Here is a 23,563-nt window from a genome sequence, read left to right on the forward strand (position 1 = left end):
TATATATGTGTGTGTGTGTGTGTGTGTGTGTGTGTGTGTGTGTGTGTGTGTGTGTGTGTGTGTGTATATTCTCATTCATGAGGTTATGTGTATTACTAATTTAAGTATTTTCAGATTATTGAGAAAGCCCAGATTGCTCTTCATTATTAGAGCCATTAACATACAATTTCACGATTAAATATGAACAAAGCTTGGTTTACTTAATTTGAATGATCATTCTATTGAAAACATAGAGATAACAGCAATTTTTAGTCCATGGCTTCAGTCATGAAATCACCAGATTACACAGAATATATTCATTTGCTGTTACGTACCTTGAAAGAAACTTGTAGACAATGAGTTAAAACCTTATCCTGTGGTTTAAAAGCCTCTAATATAGGGAGCTAAAAATTGACAGCTAAAAAAGTGAATGTCTTAACCAAACCTGAACTACCATTCAGCTAGGAAGTACCTACAAAATAAGCATATAATTTTCTCCTCGAGTCTATTTCAGAATAATTAGAAGAGAGCTTAGCTCAGTCTTCTATTAAAACTCTAACAGAACCCCACAAAGATGTGGGAAATCATTATTATTTTTACTCCAGCGGTAACATTATATTAATCAACAGTGCATTCCACTGTAAATATCTGAGCTAGATATTTAACAACCCCGTGGTTAGCATCATTTTTAGGAAATTAAATTTGATTCAACAACTTTTATTGAATACTCAATAGAATTCAATGCACTGTCTAGGTTTTGCAAAGCCCATAGAGATGTGTAGGGCACAAGTGCAGCTCTCTAGGAACTTGCAATTAGTAAGGAAGACAGATGCAGAACTCACTCTGATATAAAACACAATATGATAAGAACTCTATGTAACTCCAGTAAGAATACAAAGCATAGGTAGGGGCTGCTTATATTTAATTCTAGTTTGGGCAGTGAGAAGGCTTCTGGGAAGAAGTAAACTTTTTCTAGCTATGGCTTGATGGTCAAACAGCATTTGGCTTACAGCGGTAGGACTTGGGGATGGGGCACAGAGTTCTGCAGGAAGAACAAGGAAAGCAGTCTGTGCCGATGGATAGGAGTGCAGCATGTCTATATTATAAGGAGTAAAAGAAAGGCGGAGGAAGGAAGAGGCTAGGCCAGATTCATAATGGCCTTAAATGAACAAGACTAAATGTATGCTTTAAATCACCCAAAGGTCTATTCATGAATAAGAAAAAGACATTACTTCTGGTGGAGCTCTCCTCCTCCTATGATTACAAAGATTAGTATCCTTATATTTTAAATTTAATTTCAATAAGACAGGATTTCTTAAGATCTACAATTTGAAATAGACATTTTATTACATTAGATTATATGGTAAGTTTTTTGGGGGGGAGTGGTCAATTTTTTGGTATAATTAAGGAAAATAACAATGCATTATCTCTACAACTTGGTTGTAGAGATGGGGAGCTAGAACCCAAATAATACTGTCCTGTGTCAGAGGTGAGAGACACTAGGGAAACTACTTAAAAAAGGGAGATGCCCTGAGGGGCATCTATTAACACTACCTGGAGAGTGTTAAATATCTTCACTCAATTTCACAGTCCTAAGAATTTATTTCTCCGAATGCAAGATTAATGTATTAATGTATTTCCTTTGAAAGAATTTAAGCACTGTAATATACCTCTGTTCTTTTCAGAAGAAATTCTCTAGCTCTTAGTTCATTGGCAGAACAGAAATAATTCACAACCCTAAATGTTCACCACCTCTTTCCATTAGCCTACTGCTGGCTCAGCCTAAAAGCTCCATCCAAGTCTCTAGACTGCGGCTAGAAGCCCATAGATTCTTCATATGAGAATCATCACCCATCCAATCCACACTGTATAAGCATCCACGCTTTTAAAACCTACCATTCTAACGCCGTTTTCAAAGGCTTGCCGGGTGAGGGGGGCTGGTCCGTCCACAGTCTTGCCATCATCATCTGGGCCCCAGCTGGCACTGTAAATGTGAACGTGCTGGGGGTTGAAGCTAACTGATTTTGCTTCAACCATGTCCGTGACATCTCCGTCCAGCATTCGCACTCCTTCAACACAGAAAGGAGAACTAGCTCATTACAGGGGCTTCACTCCATAACGCTCAAATAACAGAGCTGTAGGCTTCTCAGGGAAAATAATACATTTTTAATCAACACTTAAGTGAGCATATCGTCCCCTGGCAAAAGGATAACGTATACTTTGCAGGCAGTATCTTGCAGAGAAAGGATGTCACATTGCATATAAAAGAGCAAAATTAAAATTTTTTTTTTATCCTTCATTTTCTTTTTCTAAGGTTCCAGTTCTTATAACAGCTGCCACAGTCTCTACCTTCTCTTCCTTCTCTTGCATGAGTACTTGACAAAGAGATCTTCAAGCAATCCATCTTCCTTAAACTCTTCATTGAATAACTTGAGTTCATAATTGCTATAAAACATTCTATCTAACCTTAGCAGTCATATGCTATTTGGAAAGCTGCCAAGGTAGAATGGTCTTGTGTCTTCCATATTTAATATTAGCCCCTAATCATAGATTGATGTAAACTTAATGCTTCTTTTTTTGCTAAGTTATTTATGTCAAATAATAAATGAGAATAATCTCTGTGGATGTAACATTTCAAAGAATTCTCAAAGGGTTTTAGCAATGTTTAGTTACTAATCTTCATTTAAGTATATTTCTATCAAACAGATAGGAATTTACTATTAACCCTATTTTGCAAACAGAGACACTAAGATACTCAGAAATAAATTCTATGGAAATGTCAGGCTTTCCGTTTTTCCTTTTATTTTAGAGGCTCACAAAAACAACCACAACCAAACATCTAATTGTTAAGTAAACATATCTCTCCTTCAGCTTAAACTAAATACCATCACTGAACACTATATCATTTAAAAATTATATATTTACAGGCCAGATTTAATCCTTAGGAAAACCTTGTCATCAGTAGGATTTTAAGTTTTTACTGGTTACCAACAAATGGGGATTAAGTAATAAAACCCCAAATCAAACAGCTTTAGATAGAGTCTATGTGAATTGAGGTGGGAATACTGGTAGAAATAAAAACATTCTTGAGGAAACTATACCTTCTTTGTGCATTAAAAATGTTTAACTTTTAACTATTAAACTTGCAAACAAAAATAGAAAGAATGAAGAATGAACATATATATGTATTTACTATTCCATAACTGTTAACATTTTGTCTCATTTTCTTAATCCAAAAATATAAATACTAGGTTAAGCTATTTTGAATTCCATGACAGATATGATCCCTCATCCTTTAAATTTTTTTTTTTTTTTTACAAAAAATAGGGAAATAAGTCCCCACTGTCATCTAACATCTAGCCAACATTCCATTCCACTCCACCTATCTCTAAAGACATTGCATTTGGTTAATGTCTCTCAACTCTCTTTCTTAACTTTTAATGGAGATGTGTGTTAACAGGAGAGGTGGAGAATGAAGGTTATGAACAAGTTCCATTAAAAATTTTGCAATGAGAATTGCAAAGTTTGTCAATGGTTTGTTTTGTGTGAATGAAAAACCCTACATGATGTTCTTGATGTACTTCGTCCTGAGTAACCACTGGTCTGTTTTCATTCAATTTGAACATTCAAAATTCATCTGCACGTTTTCTTTAGCAAAGACAGATGAACTACTCCAACCTCTTTCATGCTTTTGTGAAAAGCATAAAATGAAACTATGTTATTGGTACAATAAGGTCTGAAATAAACACAGTAATTGCCACAAATAAGGCCTCTAGTGTTCTAAATGCCAGCATAACAGTAGGATATAACACCTGAATTCAGTTTCTATGTTAATGTCATGCAATTGATGTGAAGTTCACAAAAAAAAATGCTTGTAAATCATACTAAGAGGATCATGTTAATTTTCTAACAGAAATTTCACAAAAAAGAATTATTTTACTTTGTCAAGTTTAAAGATAAAACAGTGCTTCTTTTTCCTCATTTAACTCTAAGCCTTCATGCCTTGGGTCTGGGGTTAAATTTATTATTCAGAATGTTCTTGTTTTAGAACATTTTTGAGTCACTGCCATACATTCTTCTAAAAAATATGGTTCTGTAAGCTAGGTCATTGGTTTATCTGTGAGTTCACAAGTTCATCCCCTCATTCTTTCAAAATTATTAAGATTTCTCAGTTTGTGCTGGAGAGTAATGATGAGAACCTGGGGCTGTGTGTCTGTGTATGCAAGAAACTATATCATGGACCATGAGACGGGCTGACCTGGCAGCCTCTGATCTCTCCTGGGACGAAGAGGGGCCTCCAGAATGCTTTTCATTCTTCAGCAATGGAGAATTTTTTCTTTGCCTCTTTTCTTTAGCTCTTTCATATTTATTGCACTTAATAAATAGCGGATGCTCCCTGTTAATTAATTACTGCTTAACAAACAATCATACTCCTAAGAATTCAGGGAGAGAAAAAGGAAAGAAAGAGGCAATGTACTGTGGACTGAAATTCAAGGTAGTTCCAGAAGCCTTATTTCTATCATTGTATGCCTTAAATATCTCATGTTAGGAAAACTATATATTTATATTCCTATCCTAGAAAGAATTGCCATTTTTGTTTTTTAGTTCCAAAACTCTTTCCCACTCGAAAACAAACAGTGCATTGGAAACAAGGAGGTCAGCCTAGTTCCAGGAGCTTCATTTATCTTATGACACCCATAGGAGACCCCTAGAGAACACCTTCAGGTATAATGATAAAATCATGAGGATCCATAAAATCTATGACAATGTCTTCTTCCCATGTGTGTGCAGCTGTGGCACCAGGCTGTTGCTTACAAAGATGATTACAAATGGGAAAGTTAAGAATTTGCTTTTATCAATGCTTAAATTTACACCGCTTTGGCTGGGTCCTTATAGTAAGTATATGTATAATTGAGTTTGTACACATATGTGCCTGTGTATGGACATAATCTGAATCATTCATGGAAATAGTATCACTGCATTACGGATTACAAAAGGAAATTTCTGCCATTTATCATTTTAATTACAATTAAAGGAAACTTTTAAAAGCCTAAGCCTAAAAAAAAAAAAACAAAAACAGAAACAAAACCAAGATTTTCTACTTTGAGAGAATTACAAAATGCTTCTTTCCCTAGAGATATTATGGCCTAATGTTTATATTATCAGTTCTTTCTGACCCAGGCACCAATTGTAGCTTTTTGGTACAGATGTCAATGGACCCCCATCTTCACTACTAGATGACGTTTTTTCAAGTCTGTTTAAAAGAAAACTGTTTACATTATTTTAGGGTTAGTGCTTCAGAAGTCTTTAACTAAATATCTTTAGCAGAGCATGCTAACATGGTCATGCTGGGGCCAGCAATAGTTAAACACTATTACGTAAAGATATGCCCAACTGTTTCACCTCCATTTAAAAAGAATTCTGAAAGCCTGTCAGGCAAAGAGCTAACTGGCCCCCTTTTTTTAAATTTTTTTTTTATTTTTTAAAATATATTTTATTGTACTTTAGGTTCTGGGGTACATGTGCAGAACATGCAGGATTGTTGCATAGGTACATACCTGGCAGTGTGGTTTGCTGTCTGCAACCCCTCACCTATATCTGGCATTTCTCCCTATGCTATTCCTCCCCAACTCCCTACCCCCACAGTCCCTCCCCTAGTCCCCCCCAACAACCCCAGTGTGTAGTGCTCCCCTCCCTGGGTCCATGTGTTCTCATTGTTCGACACCCGCCTATGAGTAAGAACATGCGGTGTTTGATTTTCTGTTCTTGTGTCAGTTTGCTGAGAATGATGGTTTCCAGGGTCATCCATGTCCCTACAAAGGACACAAACTCATCGTTTTTTATGGCTGCATAGTATTCCATGGTGTATATGTGCCACATTTTCCCTGTCCAGTCTATCATCGATGGGCATTTGGGTTGGTTCCAGGTCTTTGCTATTATAAATGGTGCCTCAATGAACATATGTGTGCATGTGTCTTTATAATAGAATGATTTATAATCCTTTGGATATATACCCAGTAATGGGATTGCTGGGTCAAATGGAATTTCTATTTCTAGGTCCTTGAGGAATCACCACACTGTCTTCCACAATGGTTGAACTAATTTACACTCCCACTAACAGTGTAAAAGTGTTCCTATTTCTCCACATCCTCTCCAGCATCTGTTGTCTTCAGATTTTTTTAACGGGCACATTTCTATATGCACGTAAGTTTGTTTCCCATACCTCCGATCTTGGCGTTGAAAGCAATTCCGACTGTGCAGTGTGAGTTGTTTGCAGCGGCTGCCACTTCGCCAGCACAGCGAGTCCCGTGCCTGCAGGCAGAACACACACACTTTCTAAAGTAAGAAACTGCATTCTCACAAAGTCAACGCATCACTGCCACTACTCAGACTTCCGAGTGGTGAAGAAAGTACCCAGCTGTGGTGTTTCTGGACTTCCTTCCCAAGTAGCACTTTGTCTGTCCACGGCAAACTTCTAGCACTTAATTATATTGTATTGGGTTATATTCTTGACATGCTTATTTTTGATATCTTGCTTTCCCAACTGGAAAATCTCTTTGATGGAAAGTTAGAGAAAGTTTTTGTATCCCCCAAACTTCCACTGATCTGCATACGGTCACTGAATAGCTGTGCTACTAGATACTTAAAATGTGACGTCTCAATTTTTATTTTTATTTAAGAACGCTCAATTCAATTATTAGAAAACTTGAGATGGGTATGAGAATCTGCTTTTTAAATTGTAAATTTAAATACAGATCAAGTATTCCCAATGACAATTTATCAGCTGAAATGGGATGTGCTTCAAATAAACACTGGATTTCAAAGATTTTGTATGCAAAAATGAAAAGATAAAATATCTTATTAATAACTGTTTTATACCAGCTACATGTTAAAATATTTTATTTAATAAAATGTTATCAACACTTATTTCACTTGTTTTTACCTTTTTACTTTTTTAAAAAAAAATGTGGATACTAGAAAATTAAAAAATTATTTATTGAAAAGGATTCTCTGTTAGTTCTTGTCACAATAATTTTTTACTTAGATTAGAGAAATCTTTTAGCTGAAAGAATATCTAAGATCCTCTTTCAAGGACGGCAAATAAGTTTTCTGTATAAGTGCAATTTGCTTAGAAACGGTGGCCTAAAACTGTGTGCTGAGAAGAATTCTAGAACATGATTGAGCCCAGAGAAAGAACACTAAGACTGACCTCCAACGTCTACCACGCCTGCAGAAGAGCGATGTGACGGGCATTATGGTGTATCTGTCACTGCTAATAAAGTGAAATGCCCATTCCTTTCCTCAGTTTTACAGAGGAGGGCATCCAGGAGGACCAGAGATATGAAAAGGTATGTCAAGAGGAGCACAGTTAGCAAAACAATGAGTAAAACTCAAGCCCCCCAATCCATTTCAGTGCTTTTAATTTTACAGCATAGCTGCCTCAGACCACTACTGCCTGTGCATCTAAAAACAAGCTGCTCCTTACAACTGATAGGTATACATGCAAGTTGACATAAAAGGAACATATACTGCTTTTTTCACTTAGTAATATCATGCATATCTTTCTATATAAATATTAATCCAGATATTACTTTAATGGTTATTCATATACTGCATAATTCCTTAAATTGTATACATATAAATAATATGTCTGTGTATGTGTGTGTATCTGTCTATATACACACATACCATAAGCTTTTTAACAAGTCCTCTTTTTCTGGAACTTGGCTCAGTTATTCACTAATATTAACAAGGATACAAGGAACAATCTTGAGTACAGACAGCATTTTATGCCTTGGGACAAATTCCTAGAAGTAGAATTACTGTATCAAAGAGTAGTTCTTTGTCAAGTTGTTAACAGCACACAAAAGTAATATAACCAAAACTCATAAAAGCTGCACAATCGAAACAATTACTACACAATGAAAACTATAAAAAAAACAGATCAAAGAAACTGAAGAGAACACAAACAAATGAAAAGCTGTTCCATGCTCCTGGACTGAAAGACTTACTATTGTTAAAATGTCCATACTACCCAAAGCAATCTACAGATTCAATCCAGTCCCTATCAAAATACCAATGACATTCTTCACAGAAATAGAAAAAAGAATTCTAAAATTCATATGAAACCACAAAAGATTTCAAATAGCCAAAAGAATCCCAAGCAAACTAACAAAGCTGGAAGAATCACACTACCAGAATTTAAAATCCACTAAAGTTGTAGTAACCCAAACGGCACGGTACTAGCATAGCAACAGACACATAGACCAAAAGAACAGAATAGATAACAAAGAAATAAATCTATGCATATGCAGCCAACTCACTTTTGACAAAGATGTCACGGACAGATTCTGAGGAAAAAATAGGCTCAATAAATAATGCTGGGAAATCTGGATTTCCAAATATAAAAGGATGAAACTATATGCCTCCACCTCTTACTTTATATGGAAATCAAATTAAAATGTAAGACCTGAAACTATGAAACTACTAGAAAAAAATATTGAAGAAATGCTTTGGGACATTGGTCTGGGCAGAGATTTTTTTGGGTAACACCTCAAGAGCTCAGGCAACAAGAGCAAAAATAGACAAATGGGATTACATAAAGCTAAAAAACCTCCACAGCAAAGGAACCTATTAACAGAGTAAAAAGGCAACTCACGTAACAAGAGGAAATATCTGCAAACTCCCTGTCTGACCAGGGATTAATAAACAGAATGTATAAGTAACTCATAGCAAAAAGCCAAGTAATCCAATTTAAAAATGGGCAAATGATTTCACAAAAGAAGACATATAATTGGCCTAAGTGTATGTGAAAAAAATGCTTAACATCACTAATCATCTGGGAAATGCAAATCGGAACCACAATGAGCTATCTTACCCCAGTTAAGATGACTAGTATCAAAAAGACAGAAAATAACAAATGCTGGTGAGAATGCAGGGAGAAGAGAATACTGCTGCTGGGAATGTAAATTAGTATGGCCACCACAGAAAACAGTACGGAGGCTCCTCAGAAACCTAAAAATAGATCTAGCATATTATCCAGCAATCCCATAGCTGGGTGTATATCCAAAAGAAAGGAAATCAGCATACTGAAAAGACATCTGCACACCTATGTTCACTGCAGAACTATTCACAATAGCCAAGACAGGTGTCCATCAACAGATGAATGCATAAGAAAATCTGGCATATGTACTCAATGGAATGTTAGCCAAAAAAAAAAAAAACCTGGCCAGATGTGGTGGCTCATGTCTGTAATCCCAACACTTTGAGAGGCCAAGGCAGCAGAATTACATGAGCTCAGGAGTTCAGAGTCAGCCTAGGTAAGATAGGAAGCGTATCCCCATAAAAATAAAAAAGAAACTAGCCAGTAGCCAGGTATGGTGGCACACACCTGTTGTCCTAGATACTTGGGAGGCTGAAGTGGGAAAATCACTTGAGCCTGGGGGATCAAGGCTGCAATGAACCGTGATCATGCCACTGTCCTCCAGGCTGGCTGACACAGCAACACCCCGTCTCAAAAAAAAAAAAAAAAAAAAAATCCTGACATTTTCAGCATGGATAGTACTGGAGGTAATTAAGTTAAGTGACATCAGCTAGGAGCAGAAAGACAAATACTGGATGTTCTCAGAATAGTGAAAGCTAAGAAAGCTGATCATTAAAACAGAGTAGAATGATGATTAGCAGAGGCCGGGAAGGATAGGAGTGTGAGGATGACAAGGAGTTGGTTAATGGGTACAAAAATACAGTTAGATAGAAGGAATAAAATCTAGTGTTCAATAGCACAATAGAATCAATAGTTAACAATAGCTTATTGTGTGTTTCAAAATAGCTAGAATATTTAGAACAGTCCTAACAGAAAGAAGATAAGTATTTAAGGCAATGGATAACCTAGTTACCCTGATTTGATCAGTATACATTTCATGCATGTATTGAAATACCATACAGACCCCAAAATATGTACAACTATTATGTATCAATCAAAAATATTTAACTAAAAATATTACTGTAAAAATTAAATTTTGTGCATGGCAAAGAGGCCATAAGCCAAGCTGAATGACATATGGAGAAAATATCTGAATAAACCCTGTGTATACACACCCCTGCATGTGAGTTTTTCAATCTCTTTCACCCTGACAATTTGACATGAAAACTGTTATCTCAGTGTTGCTCCCCTCCTCCTGCCCATGATATTTGATGTTGAACATTTTTTCAACTATTTATTAGCTATTTCTGTTTCTCGCTTTGTAAATAAACTCTTCATGCCCTTTGCCCAAATTTTTTCATTTCTTTCCTGTCATATCTGTCACAAGTGTTTTCAAATTTGATATTTAGAACCTACGGTCTACTTAGATCAGTTTTGGGTTGTCATACACAATTTCACTTTTTTTTTTTTTTTTTAAGAGAGGGGCTCTTGCTCTTACCACCCAGGCTGGAGTACAGTGGCTTGCTCATAGCTCACTGTAACCTCAAACTCCTGGGCTCAAGCGATTGTCTCACCTCAGCCCCTTGAACAGCTGGGACTACAGCCGTGTACCACCATAACTGGCTAATTTTTAAATTTTTTTGTAGAGACAGGTTCTCACTGTGTTGCTCAGGCTGATCTCCAACTTTTGGCCTCAGGTGGATCTCGCATCTTGGCCTCCCAAAGCACTGGGATTACAGACTATCTTTAGCTTTGATGTACTTGTAATTATCTTTCCATTCTGGTATTTGATCACTTTAATAATCAAAAAATGATCAATTTAAAACATTTTTCAAAATTTTAAAAGATTGACACATAAGAGACATACATATTTTCAGTACACATGTGATAATTTAATACCTTTAATTTGTAAAGATCAATTCAGTGTCATTATGGTATCTATCATCTTCAATATTTGTCTATGTTAGAAACATTTGAATTATTCTCTTTTAGATAGAGATAAACAATCAATTATTGTAAACAATAATCAATTGTAAACTATGATCAATTTTTAAAAGAAAACAATTTATTTTGGAAACTCCAAGCTCAACTATTAATTTTTCCCCCAAACCTAGCAATTATTAACTATAATCCTTCATGAGGCTTCATAAGTTATTTTGAATCAAATGTGTAATTCCTTTAATGAGACTACTGTTCTTATATTTCATCGTATCTATTATTAATTAATGCCCAGTGCTACTGAACCACAAGGGCCTCTATTTTTAAATTCAGCTCCGGTTTATTATTTGGCCCATGGGTTACTTGTAAGCATGTTTTGATATTTTAAAATGTATGTGGGTAATTAGTTATCTTTTGATATCAATAATGATCTCATTAAATTGTGATAAAACAATTTCTATGAACCAATTCTTTGGATTTTGTGAGATTTACCCAATGGCCAAGTTTGTGATCATCGTTAATAAGTGTTCTATGTGGTTGAAAAATGATGCATATTCTCCAATTATTCTTTATGTGTCCATCATATCAGGCTTGTTTATTACATTGTGGGTTAATATGCTTTGCAGTTTTATCAATTTTGTTTTACTTAGAATGGAATTATTAATCTTCCTAGTGAAACACACCATTTATAAATATGTAATAACACTGACTGGCTCTTACAGTTAAAAAAAGATATTTAGCGACTAATCCGTATATATACATTCTACTTTCAAATACTCTATGTTCATGTTAATTATGTCTCTTATAAACAGAATATAATTTGGTCTTTTCTGAAACTAGACTATCAATGAGTCTCTAACTATAGAGCAAGACCATTTATAGTAATTGTGTTTATTAATTTATTGTTGTTTATTTCTGTATCTTTTTTCCCTATACCAGCTTGGTTGTTATTCATTCTATTATTTAGTGGTATCCTAGCTATTTGATCACAAATACCTAACAACACAAAGTCTAAAGTTATCAAGCCTCTTTTCCCAGACACCACAGACTATAGACTGATTTAACTGTGATTACTCATCTATTTTACCCACGTATAAGCTTCCTATGATTATAGTAATACCCTGGAATTTTTAACCCTAGAAATTAATTAGTTACTACTTTGAACAGTGTTTGTCTAGATTTACAAATACAGTTGATCTTGAAGAGCACAGAACTTCCTGGGTCCACTTATATATGGATTTTCTTAAACCCCTGCCAGCCCTGAGACTACAAAACCAACCCTTCTTCTTCTTCCTCAGCCTATTCAATATGAAGGTGATGAGGATGCAGACTTTTATGATGATCTATTTTCACTTAATGAATACTAAAATAATTTTCTTTTATGGTTCTCCTAACATTTTCTTTTCTCTGCCTTGTTTAATTCTAAGAATAAAGTATATATGTAACATATAAAATATGTGTTAATTGGTTGTTTATGTTTATCAGTAAGGTTTCCAGTCAACAGTAACTTAGTAGCTAAGTCTGGGCGAAATTAAAAGTTATATGCAGATTTTCAGCTGCACGGAATGGGGTCAGCATGCCCAATTCCTGAGCTGTTCAAGGGTCAAACGTACATTCTTTGCTCTGTTTCTTTTTGTGCTCACACTTCCCTCTTGGATCACTGATTTCTTTCTGAAGAACATTTCATAAATATTCTGGACATTTATTCTATAAATGTGAAAAGATCTTTCAGAGTCTCAGTTCTTGAAAGTCTTCAGAAAATGATGTCTTACTTTTCTTAAAAAATGACTACACTGGGTAGAGTTCTAGAGTAAATCCACTTCAAAAGTGTCATTCCACTGTCTTCTAGCTTGCATTGTTTCTGGTAAGAAACCAGGTATTTGGCAATCTATTTTTCTCTGGATGCTTTTCTATTTGAATTTATCCTGTAGGATAAAACATTTTTAAAATTTAAAAATCTCTCTCATTTTTTGAAGTTCCTTTTCCAATCTGCCTGGTTAAGAAATTTCTTTCTAGGAATTCTTAAACCTGTAGCTTTAAAGTCTAATTCCTCAGAATTCTCAGCTATACTCTCTGAAAACTGCCTTTCTTTCTCTTGTTCCTTTTTTCAAAGTCCTAATGAAGCATACATCAGACATTTTCACAACAACTTAATGGTTACTCTCTCCTTCAGGCTCCCATTACCTTCTCTCTCTGGGCTGTAGTCTACATAACTTGCTCAATTTTCTATTTCACTTATGCTACCTTCAGTCATGACTATTCTGCTATTTAATCTACTCACTGCATTATTCACTCAGATTATTATATGTTTCTTTTCTTTTCTTTCTTTGCCTGTGTGGAGGGATGGGGTGGGTCCCCCAAGTTGCCCAGTTTGGCCTCAAACTCCTGGGCTCAAGTGATCCTCCTCTCTCAGCTTCCCAAGTAAATGCGACTACAGGTGTGTGCTACCATGCCAGGCTTAAAAGTTTATTTTTTTGAAGTTCCTTTTCAAATCTGCCTGGTTAATCCTGATAGTCTCTTCTGATTTAAAAACTTTACAAATATTCTTTATACCTATATAGTATCCTGTATGTAATAAATCCAAAATTGTGAATTTAATTCCACTGTTGTATCTGCTGCCCTTCTGTTTTCATGTTAATTTTTTTCCCCATGTAGCTCATGAATTTTCCATGTAGAGGTCATGTTCCTTGAGCTTTTATCTCTGTGAATTCTTTGAGGTTTGAAGGGGAAGCTTCTTGATCCAAAGAAGATTTAAATTTGCCACTGTCATATAGTTGGAGGTAAACCAACAAGGACCTGCTGAACCACATTTAAAATTTGGGCCAAACAGGTAACATGAATTACAGGTATAAATCCTATGAGGATGTTATTAATTCATATACACAGTATAGTTGTCTGTCTATCCTCTTGTCTCATCTATTATCCAGGTTGAGAAAGTCAAATATGTCCTCTATCATACTGTGTGTAGGTTTTGTTTTTCCCGTAAAGCACTGTAGATGGTCTGTCAGGGGTTCTGTTTTACACAAAATCTCACTCATCCCAGTGAACCAAAGCCCTGAGCTTATTAAAATGTAGCTCCAGGCTAGATGAGGTTGGTTGCTCACTTGAAAATGCATGTATCTGCCTAGTCTTATAGCTTTGAACTTTCTCAGAGAAATTCTCTTGGTGTCCCACCAACTCAACCTTGCACTAAAAAGTCCCTTAAAGTCTGGGATGGTTGCTCATGTCTGTAATCCTTGCACTTTGTTGGGGCCAAGGTGGGAAGATCACTTGAGCCCAGGAGTTGGAGACTAGCCTAAGCAACATGCCGAGACCCTGTCTCACAAAAAATACAAAAATTAGCTGGGCATAGTGGTAAGTGCCTGTAGTCCCACTTCCTTGGGAGGCTGAGGCTGGAGGATCACTTGAGCCCAGGAGTTCATGGATGCAGAAAGCTGTGTTTGTGCTACTGCACTCCAGCGCCTGGGTAACAGTGAGAACCTGTCACAAAAAAAAAAAAAAAAAAAAAAAAAAAAGTTGATTGAATACTTTCCTGAGTTTTAAATGTACCATAGTAGGAAAGATGTAATTGCATATTTATTCTACCATATTATTAAAATATGAAAGAGCTAACTTGGTTCTGTAGTCCTAAAATGTAACAAAGCCCTGCACAGATTACATGCATCGTTAATATGTAGTGAATGTTCCTGAGTGAATAACGTAGTGACTATTTCCTTATAAAGGGATTATTGTAAAGATTTCTGTACATTGCTTTACACCATATTATATGAACCACTTTTGAGAGAGAGTGAAATTATATGAGCTGAACCTTCACTCTACTGCTGATATATATGCATTATGTAACAGTTAAATAATATATTGTAGCATACTGTAATTGACGGTCCAAATGGTTAGTTCAATTACATTTAAATTATCCTAGCCCATTCTCTTCAGATGACAATGATCACTACCCCAAGAAAAGTATCAGTTATCTTACATTTTTATATCTTAGTTGGACTCAGCGTTTTCATATGGATTTAAAACAAATTATAGAGCAATAGATATCATCATGATCTGTTTGAAGTTCAAGTATATGAACAAGATTCATTTTTTTTTTATTCCCACAGAATTATATGGGTGGTCAGCAAGAGGTATGTTTATGATGTTGGTTAAATATAAAAGTTACGAAAACAAAAGTCTATGTTTCAGATGTGTTTTTGTTCAGAGACCACAGAATATGAGCATTTAGAATATTTTCAGCATAGGGAGAAAACTTTAGTAGATTTTAGTCCAGAAAACAATATATTCATTACATTACACTTTAACATACACACACCTACACATGAACTTTACTAGCAAATTCTCTTGTAATAAATACTCACTGGAAAATTAGTCATCTGTTGAGCTCTCTTGCATATGACCACAATATTACTAAATGCATTTTTTCCTAGACTTCCAGAAGACAACCCATTATGTAAATTATAATTGATCTATGGACCAATGACTTAAAAGAAATTGGATGTTATCTAAAACAAATTGCCTGTAGACAAAGTAATAATTTTAAAAATGCTTTCTTATTACATCCCTTCTGATTCTCTTAAGGATATTGCCATTGCTGTCAAAGCCCTAGTAAGCATGAAACATTTTGTTACATAATTTTCACCTCAATAAACCATTTTAACTCTTAAAGAGCATCTTGACTTAAAGATCACGCCCACCTTTGTTCTACTGCCTTTCTTATCAAATTTTATCATCTACCACTAACAATAAACCACTATAATTAAAGGTCTCAAGTTTTACCTGGGATACCTTATTGAAAAGCTGGAAAATCAGATGAGAAAGTGCCTGTTAACTTCTGTATATCATGAACACATACAAATTAGGTGAAGTGAATGTGGGGCATTCATGGGGTCACTATATCTTGCTAAGTTCACTTTTCCTTTTGCTCCCTCATCACATGGCTTTGTGAGCTTTTTTCCTCCATATCAGTTCATGTGGATGGAAACATTAACTTATTTGAGGTTTCACCCCAGATCTGAAGACAAGATATGAGTAAGCTCAGAATGAATCACAGATATTAGGTCACACACAGAGGGTCTCCCTTTACCCTTGACATTGCATTGCTTGACAGTCACAATCATACTTGTAGGTTCTCAAGCAATGGCAAGTTGTAGAAAGGTGACTTTATATTTCATTCCTTTCTTGGAACAAACATCTTCAGGTGTTCGTTGGATTCTGTCTACTTTCACCATTGGTATTCCCTTCTGACATCTAGGGTGTCCATTTTTTCTTGCAGGTCTTTAATTTTGTATGAATCTAAGCAAAACCCATTAAGGTCTATTTCAAAAGCCTTTTAGAAGGGGAGAGGAGAGCCAGAAAGAGGGATATGTTCTCCAACATTTTGCACAAAATTGATGTTTCTGACTGGTCACGTTGTGCATCTTCCTATTACCACCTCCTGCTTATATCAAACTCTGTACTGCTCAAAGTACTTTTGCCTCATTTGATTCTCACATCAACCCTGTGAAGTCAGCAAAATAGATATTATTTCTCTCATTTCACAAATGAGAAAATTCAGTTGAAGGGTCACTGGAAGATATATAACGTGACAGGGCAAGAGCTAGACCAGGGTATCCTAGGTCCTTGTGTAGTGACTTTCCACCATTCTGCTAAGACTCATAGACGCCTACATTGTTAAGGCTTTGAATGACTGCCAAGATCTCATAGCTCCTTTATCTGCTACCCTACTTTTTGCCTAGTATCAATGCTCTGTGAGGTAGCGGTGACTATATTCCTTCATTAGTATTGACGACAGGATATTGCATAGTATATTTCACTGAACGTCCATGATATATTTTTCAGCTTAATTACAAGAAGAAAATACTAAGAATCTTAAAAATGAAACTTAAGAATGGAAAGTAGCTGAAAAAGCTTATCAAAAGCTTACCAAAACATATTTGGAAAAAAATAAAACATTTAAGAAGTAAAAAGAAATCATATAGTCTATTTGTGGTGATTAGCTTTTGTGACTCAACGATGATTATAGCTTCTGAAGTACTTGTCATTACACCAAGCCCATGAGGCCTTAAAAACATTAAGTTTTTTCTTATGGGGGAAGAAAGTCAGGAAAACTTGTTCAAAATAACAAACAAATAGATACATAAAATAATACAAGATTATGTTCAGAGACCTTTTGATAGCCTAGTACTGAAATAATCTTAAGCTTGAACTTATAAATTATGATGGTTTTTATGTTTAGCAATAGAGATTCTTAATCTTCCTTTTGGCAATTGGGAATAATGTACAATATTTTAAGAAATTATTAAAAGTTAACATTCATCAATTGCTCCAACATCTGACAGATATGTTGTACGCAAGGAAAAAAATGAAAAGTAAATTTCATAGTATGGAGTAATAGATCACTACTGATAATTAACATTAGATATATCAAATGTAAATAACTAGCAAGTTTTTAAAAACAAGAAAATATTTCTTATGGTGAGTTAAAAGTATTGTCAGTCTGACACACACATATACACACACAGCATATGTGAAATCTGAATCAGGCCCGTAATTGTATTAATGTTAACTGACTTTGATATCGTACCAGAATTACATAAGCTGTTACCATCATGGGAAACTAAGTAAAGACCTCTGTACTATTTTTGCAAATTTCTGCAAGTTTATAATGTTTTCTCAAAAACAGTATTTTTAAAAATAATTATAGGTTTGAAGAATTGGTAGTTACTTATAAGGCTGGTTGTAATTCAAGGTTTCATTCAGAGTACAAATAATATGGACAATAACATCAAAATAAATAAAACTCAAGTGGTCAATATAGTGCTGTAGAAGTGTTTTCTTAGCGGTCATTTTGCCTCTTCCTTATCCTTCCCTTCCTAGATCTTGGAAAATAGCTTATTCATTGTTAACTGAAAGAACATAAAAAATGACGCTGCTCCATGTCTAAAGAAATGAATAAGCAGCTTGGTTTATCAGAAAGTGTAATTCTTGACCTCACTTTTGTTGCCTTCTCAAATATAAGGTTTCATGGAATGATGAAGTATAGTAACAACCCGAGGCAGGGTTATAATGGTTTAGCTGTGTCCCCACCCAAACCTCACCTTGAATTGTAGCTCCCATAATTCTCACATGTTGCGGGAGGGACCTGTTGGGAGGTAACTGAATAACAGGGGTGGGTTTTTCCCATGCTGTTCTTGTTACAGTGAATACGTATTATGAGATCTGTTGGTGTTATAAAGGGCAGTTTCTTGTACATGCTTTCTTGCCTGACACAAAGTAAAACATGCCTTTGCTCCTCCTTGCCTTCTGCCATGATTGTGAGGCCACCTATTAAACCTCTTTTTCTTTATAAATTACCAATCTCAAATATGTCGTTATTAGCAGCATGAGAACAGACTAATATAGTAAACTGGTACTGGGCAGTGTGGTAAAGATAATCAAAACTGTGGAAGTGACTTTGGAGCTGGATAGCAGGCAGGGGTTGCAACAGTTTGTAGGTCTCAGAAGAAGACAAGAAAATGTGGGAAAGTTTGGAACTTCCTAGAAACTTATTTCATGGCTTTGATCAAAATGCTGAAAGTGATATGGACAATAAAGTTCAGCCTGAGGTGGTCTCAGATGGAGATGAGGAACTTGTTGGGAACTGGAGCAAAGGTGACTCTTGTTATGCTTTAACAAAGAGACTACAGCATTTTGCTCCTGCCCTAGAGATGTATAGAACTTTGATTTTGAGAGAGATGATTTAGGGTATCTGGCTGAAGAAATTTCTAAGCAACAAAGCATTAAAGAGAAAGCAGAGGATAAAAGTTTGGAAAATTTGCAGTAGCCTGATGATGTAACAGAAAAGTAAAACTCATCTTCTGGGGAGAAATTCAAGCCCACTGCAGAAATTTGCATAAGTAACAAGAAGTCAGATGTTTGGGAACCTCCACCTAGATTTCAGGTATGGAAATACCTGGATGTCCAGGCTAAAGTTTGCTGCAGGGGCAGAATCCTCATGGAGAACCACTACCAGGCAGTGCAGAAGGGAAATCCGGAGTGGGAGTCCCCACACAAGAGGGTCTCCACTGGGGAACTACCTAGTGGAGCTGTAAGAAGAGGGCCATCGTCCACCAGACCCAGAAGGGTAAATCCACTGACCAGCTTGCACCATTTGCCAGGAAAAGCTGCAGATACTCAATGCCATCCCGTGAAAGCCTCCAGGAAGGGGGCTGTGCTCTGCAAAGCCAAAGAGGCAGAACTGTCTAAGGTCATGGGAGCCCACCTCTTGCATCAGTGTTACCTAGATGTGAGACATGGAGTCAAAGGAGATCATTTTGGAGCTTTAAGATTTGACTGCCCTGCTGGATTTGAGACTTGCATGGGACCCATAGCCCCTTCATTTTGGCCAATTTACTCCATTTGAAATGGTTGTATTTACCCAATGCCTGTGACCCCATTGTATCTAGGAAGTAACTAACCTGCTTTTAAGTTTACAGGCTCATAAGTGGTAGGGACTTGCTTTCTGTCAGATGAAACTTTGGACTGTGGGCTTTTGAGTTAATGCTGAAATGAGTTAAGACTTTGGAGGACTGTTGGGAAGGCATGACTAGTTTTGAAATGTGGGGACATAAGAGATTTGGGAGGGGCCAGGCACAGAATCATATGGTTTGGCTATGTCCCTACCCAAATCTCATCTTGAATTGTAGCTGCCATAATCCCCATGTGTTGTGGGAGGAACCCTGTTGGGAGGTAAGTGAATCATGGGGGTGGGTTTTTCCCATGCTGTTCTCATGATAGAGAATAAACCTCATGAGAGCTGATGGTTTTATAAAGGACAGTTTGCCTGGACACGCTGTCTTGCCTGTTGCCATGTAAGGCATGCCTTTGTCCTCCTCACCTCTCCCATGATTGTGAGGTCTTCCCAGCCATGTGGAACTGTGAGTCCGCTAAATCTCTTTTTCTTCAAAATTATCCAGTCTTGGGTATGTCTTTATTGGCAGCATGAGCACAGACTAATACACAGGGTTTAAGTATGTATGTATGCCTATGGTTCTGACCAAGACACTAAGCAACTCCTTACTAACATTTCTTCTCACCTGTATCTTGGGGATCAACAACAAGGCCATAGGGTATGAGAGTTCCCTGTTGATGAAATATACTAATCATGACAATGAAATGCAACCCCTTGTCTCGGCTCCCTGGTTAGTACTCCAGATTTACCCTGGTTCTTCTTTCTGCTTTGAATGTTGTGTTACTTGAGTTTGTTGCCATGTCTATCTGTAGCCCCTAGTGATGCAAGATGATTTTCCTTCCGCACTGGGCCTATTAGGACTCTTAAATCCTGCTCTTCAAGCTTTCTATCTCTATCAGAGGGTTTTGTTTAGTATTTCGAGACTTAGATCCACTAGTTTTTACTCCATGTGATTGGAGCTTTGGGAGCAGCCTGTCTCATTTTCCACCACAAATGGAGGACTGGGAAATTGTCTCCTTTACTCCTTGACAATGAATATACAGAAAGTAGTCATCCTTGCTGATTCACTTTAGGTCTGTTCTTAGTGTGCTGGGAGCCAGTGTTTTCTCTTAAATATTCACAAATGTTAATCTGGAGCATCTAAATCTTCCTTGAAATTGGAGCAGTCAATGTGATGCCTGATTTTTTGTTTTGTTTTGTTTTGTTTATTGGACATCTGCTCGATTAAGTATTACATATGAGATCAGAAAATAAAAATATAACACTTTCTCTTTAAGTAAGTATTGAACTGTCAGAAATGCTGCTTTCATTCTCCTGGAAAATACCAAAGTACCACTTAATATATATTTTAGTTAACAATATTAATTCTCTTCTCCTTCCCTCTTTCCTTTCTCAAGTTCAGATATTTCACATACTATGTCTTACCTGCTTCTGGAGTATGGGCAAACAAAGCTTAATAATGCAGGGCTGTGGTGCTCACAGTCTTAGTGGAGAATATTCTGAGTAAACGATTAACAAAACCTTTTTTCCTCATCTTTGGAAAAATTACTTTGGTTTAACTTCCTAGCTCTGGTCTTCCTGATATCTGATAAATGTGAGATGTCAGCCACTAAGCAATGCTGCTTACAGTAAAAATGAACCCTGGTTGGTGAATTACCATGAACTGGAAGATGTGTGACCAGGACTCTAAATAAGTGATAGAGAGTCTTTGCATTGGGCTTCTGAGATTAGACCCCTAGAAATGGAGTGTGGCCTTCTTCGCATGGCCTTGGAAGTTATATTCATAGGCTATTGCAAAAAATATGTTTCTTGTGAGCATGGGGCGTTTAACGTAAAGTGACTGTCATACCCCCCGTCCTCCATATGGCTCATTCTTTACAACTGTAGTGTCACTTGGGAGACAGTAAGACAGGGGAGGAGCAGAAAATTGTTTTGGGACTGCTGATCACTCTTGGTGAAGATATGCGCCAGACACTACCGTATTAGCACATTATGTTTCTATCCTGGAAGGACAGAATAATTCCTTCGATGGCCAAAAGAGTTTTATGAATTTGACTAAATAATGGAACCTAAGACAACTGACAGGGGCATTACAAGACTTATGTAAATAATCACACCACATATTGTGGTACATATTAATCGAGGTTTATGTACAAGGTGCTATAAGAATTTCTGCTTCAGTTGCTCTGGTCTGGGATTGGTGCTTGTGAAAATGCTTAGTATGCAATCGAAACCACTTCCTCTTCCTTATACCTGAATGATTTTCCTGTAATTTCACATCATAATTAAAAGAAAATTTGATAATTGGAACTCAGTAAAGCATGAAATATGAAGTATACACTGAGTGTATATGCTAAGAGACTACAAAAGATCTATAAAGACAACAAAAGAAAAAATGATGTGTATCAAATTATAATTTTGATTGTTTTGGCCTATTTCTTTCCATGTATTTATTTTTGAAATGTACACTGAAATCAATCTCATGTAAATTTTTCTGAAGTAGCAAAGCAAGAGACCAGCCTAGCAGAATGTACCCTAAACAATGTTTCAACTTTACCTGTACTCCTGCATATAGGTAAAATCCAATTTTATGAATATTATATAGCCCTACTTAACTATATTTAATGAGACTACTTCCATCTTCTGACCCATAATTAATTTACTTCTCTGAAGTATTCACTCAGCAAATATCTACCAAGTACCAACTACCTGATAAGAATGTGATTATTCACTAAGGATTCAACAGTGAGGAAAAAAAGGCATGATACGACATAGTTTTAATAAATTCTGTTGGTCAGAAAATCCCGAACCATAGACAATAATTTACAAGTCTATATTTGACAATAAATGTATTTAATGGATCTGCTTTTATTAAAATATACTATTCAATACTTGTAAAACAGGCCAAAAATACTTGTTTTCCTCAAAATCTGTTAATGATTGATTGATAAGGAAAGATGATATTATAAACCTCTGACTTCCCTCTGCTCAGGACTGTTTTCTTATCATGAGAAAACTGAAAACACTTCTGAAAATAGGACCCTTCCTCTGCAGGGAGTAAGGGTTGACAATAGGTGACTATTAAATAATCCTGTTTGACTGAAATACAGGTAAACAATGGCCATGAAATTCTGATCCAAGGGCTCCTTGGTGTTACCAAGTTTCTTCTGCAATACACTTCAGGGTGTGAGAAGGTAGGTGGAGCTTTGTTCCAGGGTTACACTGCACGGGGGGTGCTGAAGTACAGAGAAGCAGCCCTAATGCCGTCTATTCACTGAGCTCCATGTCACCATTTCAAATTAGCTACATCAAGTAACTGCCCACCCTTTCTGTTTACTGACAGCTATTCCTGGTTCTTTTTGCAGAGTTCATCAGGGCTATTTCCACATACATTGGGAGGCTATCAACATCATGGAAGTACTAACCCAAGAGTTAAAGAATGCTTCCCTTCAAAACATAATTTATTATAATCCCTAATGATCAATTCAATATTTTAGCATATACATCATATTTCATTTAGAAATAACTTACGGGATGGGTTTTTATTATGATGGTATTTGCATGAGCTTATGAACAGGAATTGCCAAATATTTTCTGCAATGGGCCAAGTAGTAAATATTTTAGGCTTTATGGGGACACATGCAGTCTCTGACATGTCTCCTTTTTTCTTTTTTTTTAACCCTTTGAAAACATAAAAACTGCTCTCTGGTAGAGGGTCACTGGGTAAATTTGGCCCCCAATCTGTAGTGTGCCTATCTCTACTTTCTAGTCTTAAGGATAAATATGATCATAGCCATTTATTTCATCTTCAGAACCAAAAAACACATGCTTCTACCTTTTCTACCTCCACTCGATATGATTATATATTGATACGGAATGCTGCCGTATGTAAATCAATAAACTCAATAAACATATGATTCATATCTACTGAAATAATAATTTCCATTTGAAAGAATACTTAATATATTTTACAATTTAGATATCAAATCAATTAAGGTTGTAAGGATCACTTATCTTTTATTTGGCAGGCAGTTTCACTTAGGTTCTCGTATTTAATTTTATTTGCTCTCTCTAATACTCTTGTACTACATATATTTTTAGCCCCACCTTATAGGTAAGAAAACAGAAATTCTTGCAGGTTAAGTGACTCTGCTGAAGTAATACAGCCATCTTACTTTGAAAGAACTTAAACCCACATTTTCTGAAACCAAGTCCTAGAGCTTAACAGTAAATGCAAAATATATTTAAACAAGAAAACACACACATCGTCA

At 36.1% G+C, this 23,563-nt stretch overlaps 1 protein-coding gene across 7 annotated transcripts in view; it reads right to left on the reverse strand.

The window, feature by feature from the left end:
* PCSK5 (proprotein convertase subtilisin/kexin type 5) overlaps nt 1–23,563 on the reverse strand; it is a 463,699-nt gene that overhangs the window by 286,678 nt on the left and 153,458 nt on the right. For all 7 annotated transcript variants that reach the window (XR_004272619.1, XR_004272620.1, XM_032290888.1 and 4 more), the window contains exons 6-7: nt 6,203–6,291; nt 1,876–2,048 (exon numbers count right to left, since the gene is read on the reverse strand). Coding sequence is in view for 5 of the 7 variants with exons in the window: in XM_032290888.1 (XP_032146779.1) it covers nt 1,876–2,048; nt 6,203–6,291 (262 nt within the window). In the remaining 2 variants the exon portion in view is untranslated. The remainder of the gene's footprint in view (nt 1–1,875; nt 2,049–6,202; nt 6,292–23,563) is intronic.

This window comes from Sapajus apella, unplaced genomic scaffold (assembly GCF_009761245.1).
Source record: "Sapajus apella isolate SASKATOON/1434 unplaced genomic scaffold, GSC_monkey_1.0 scaffold24, whole genome shotgun sequence".
Classification (NCBI taxonomy): Eukaryota; Metazoa; Chordata; class Mammalia; order Primates; family Cebidae; genus Sapajus; species Sapajus apella.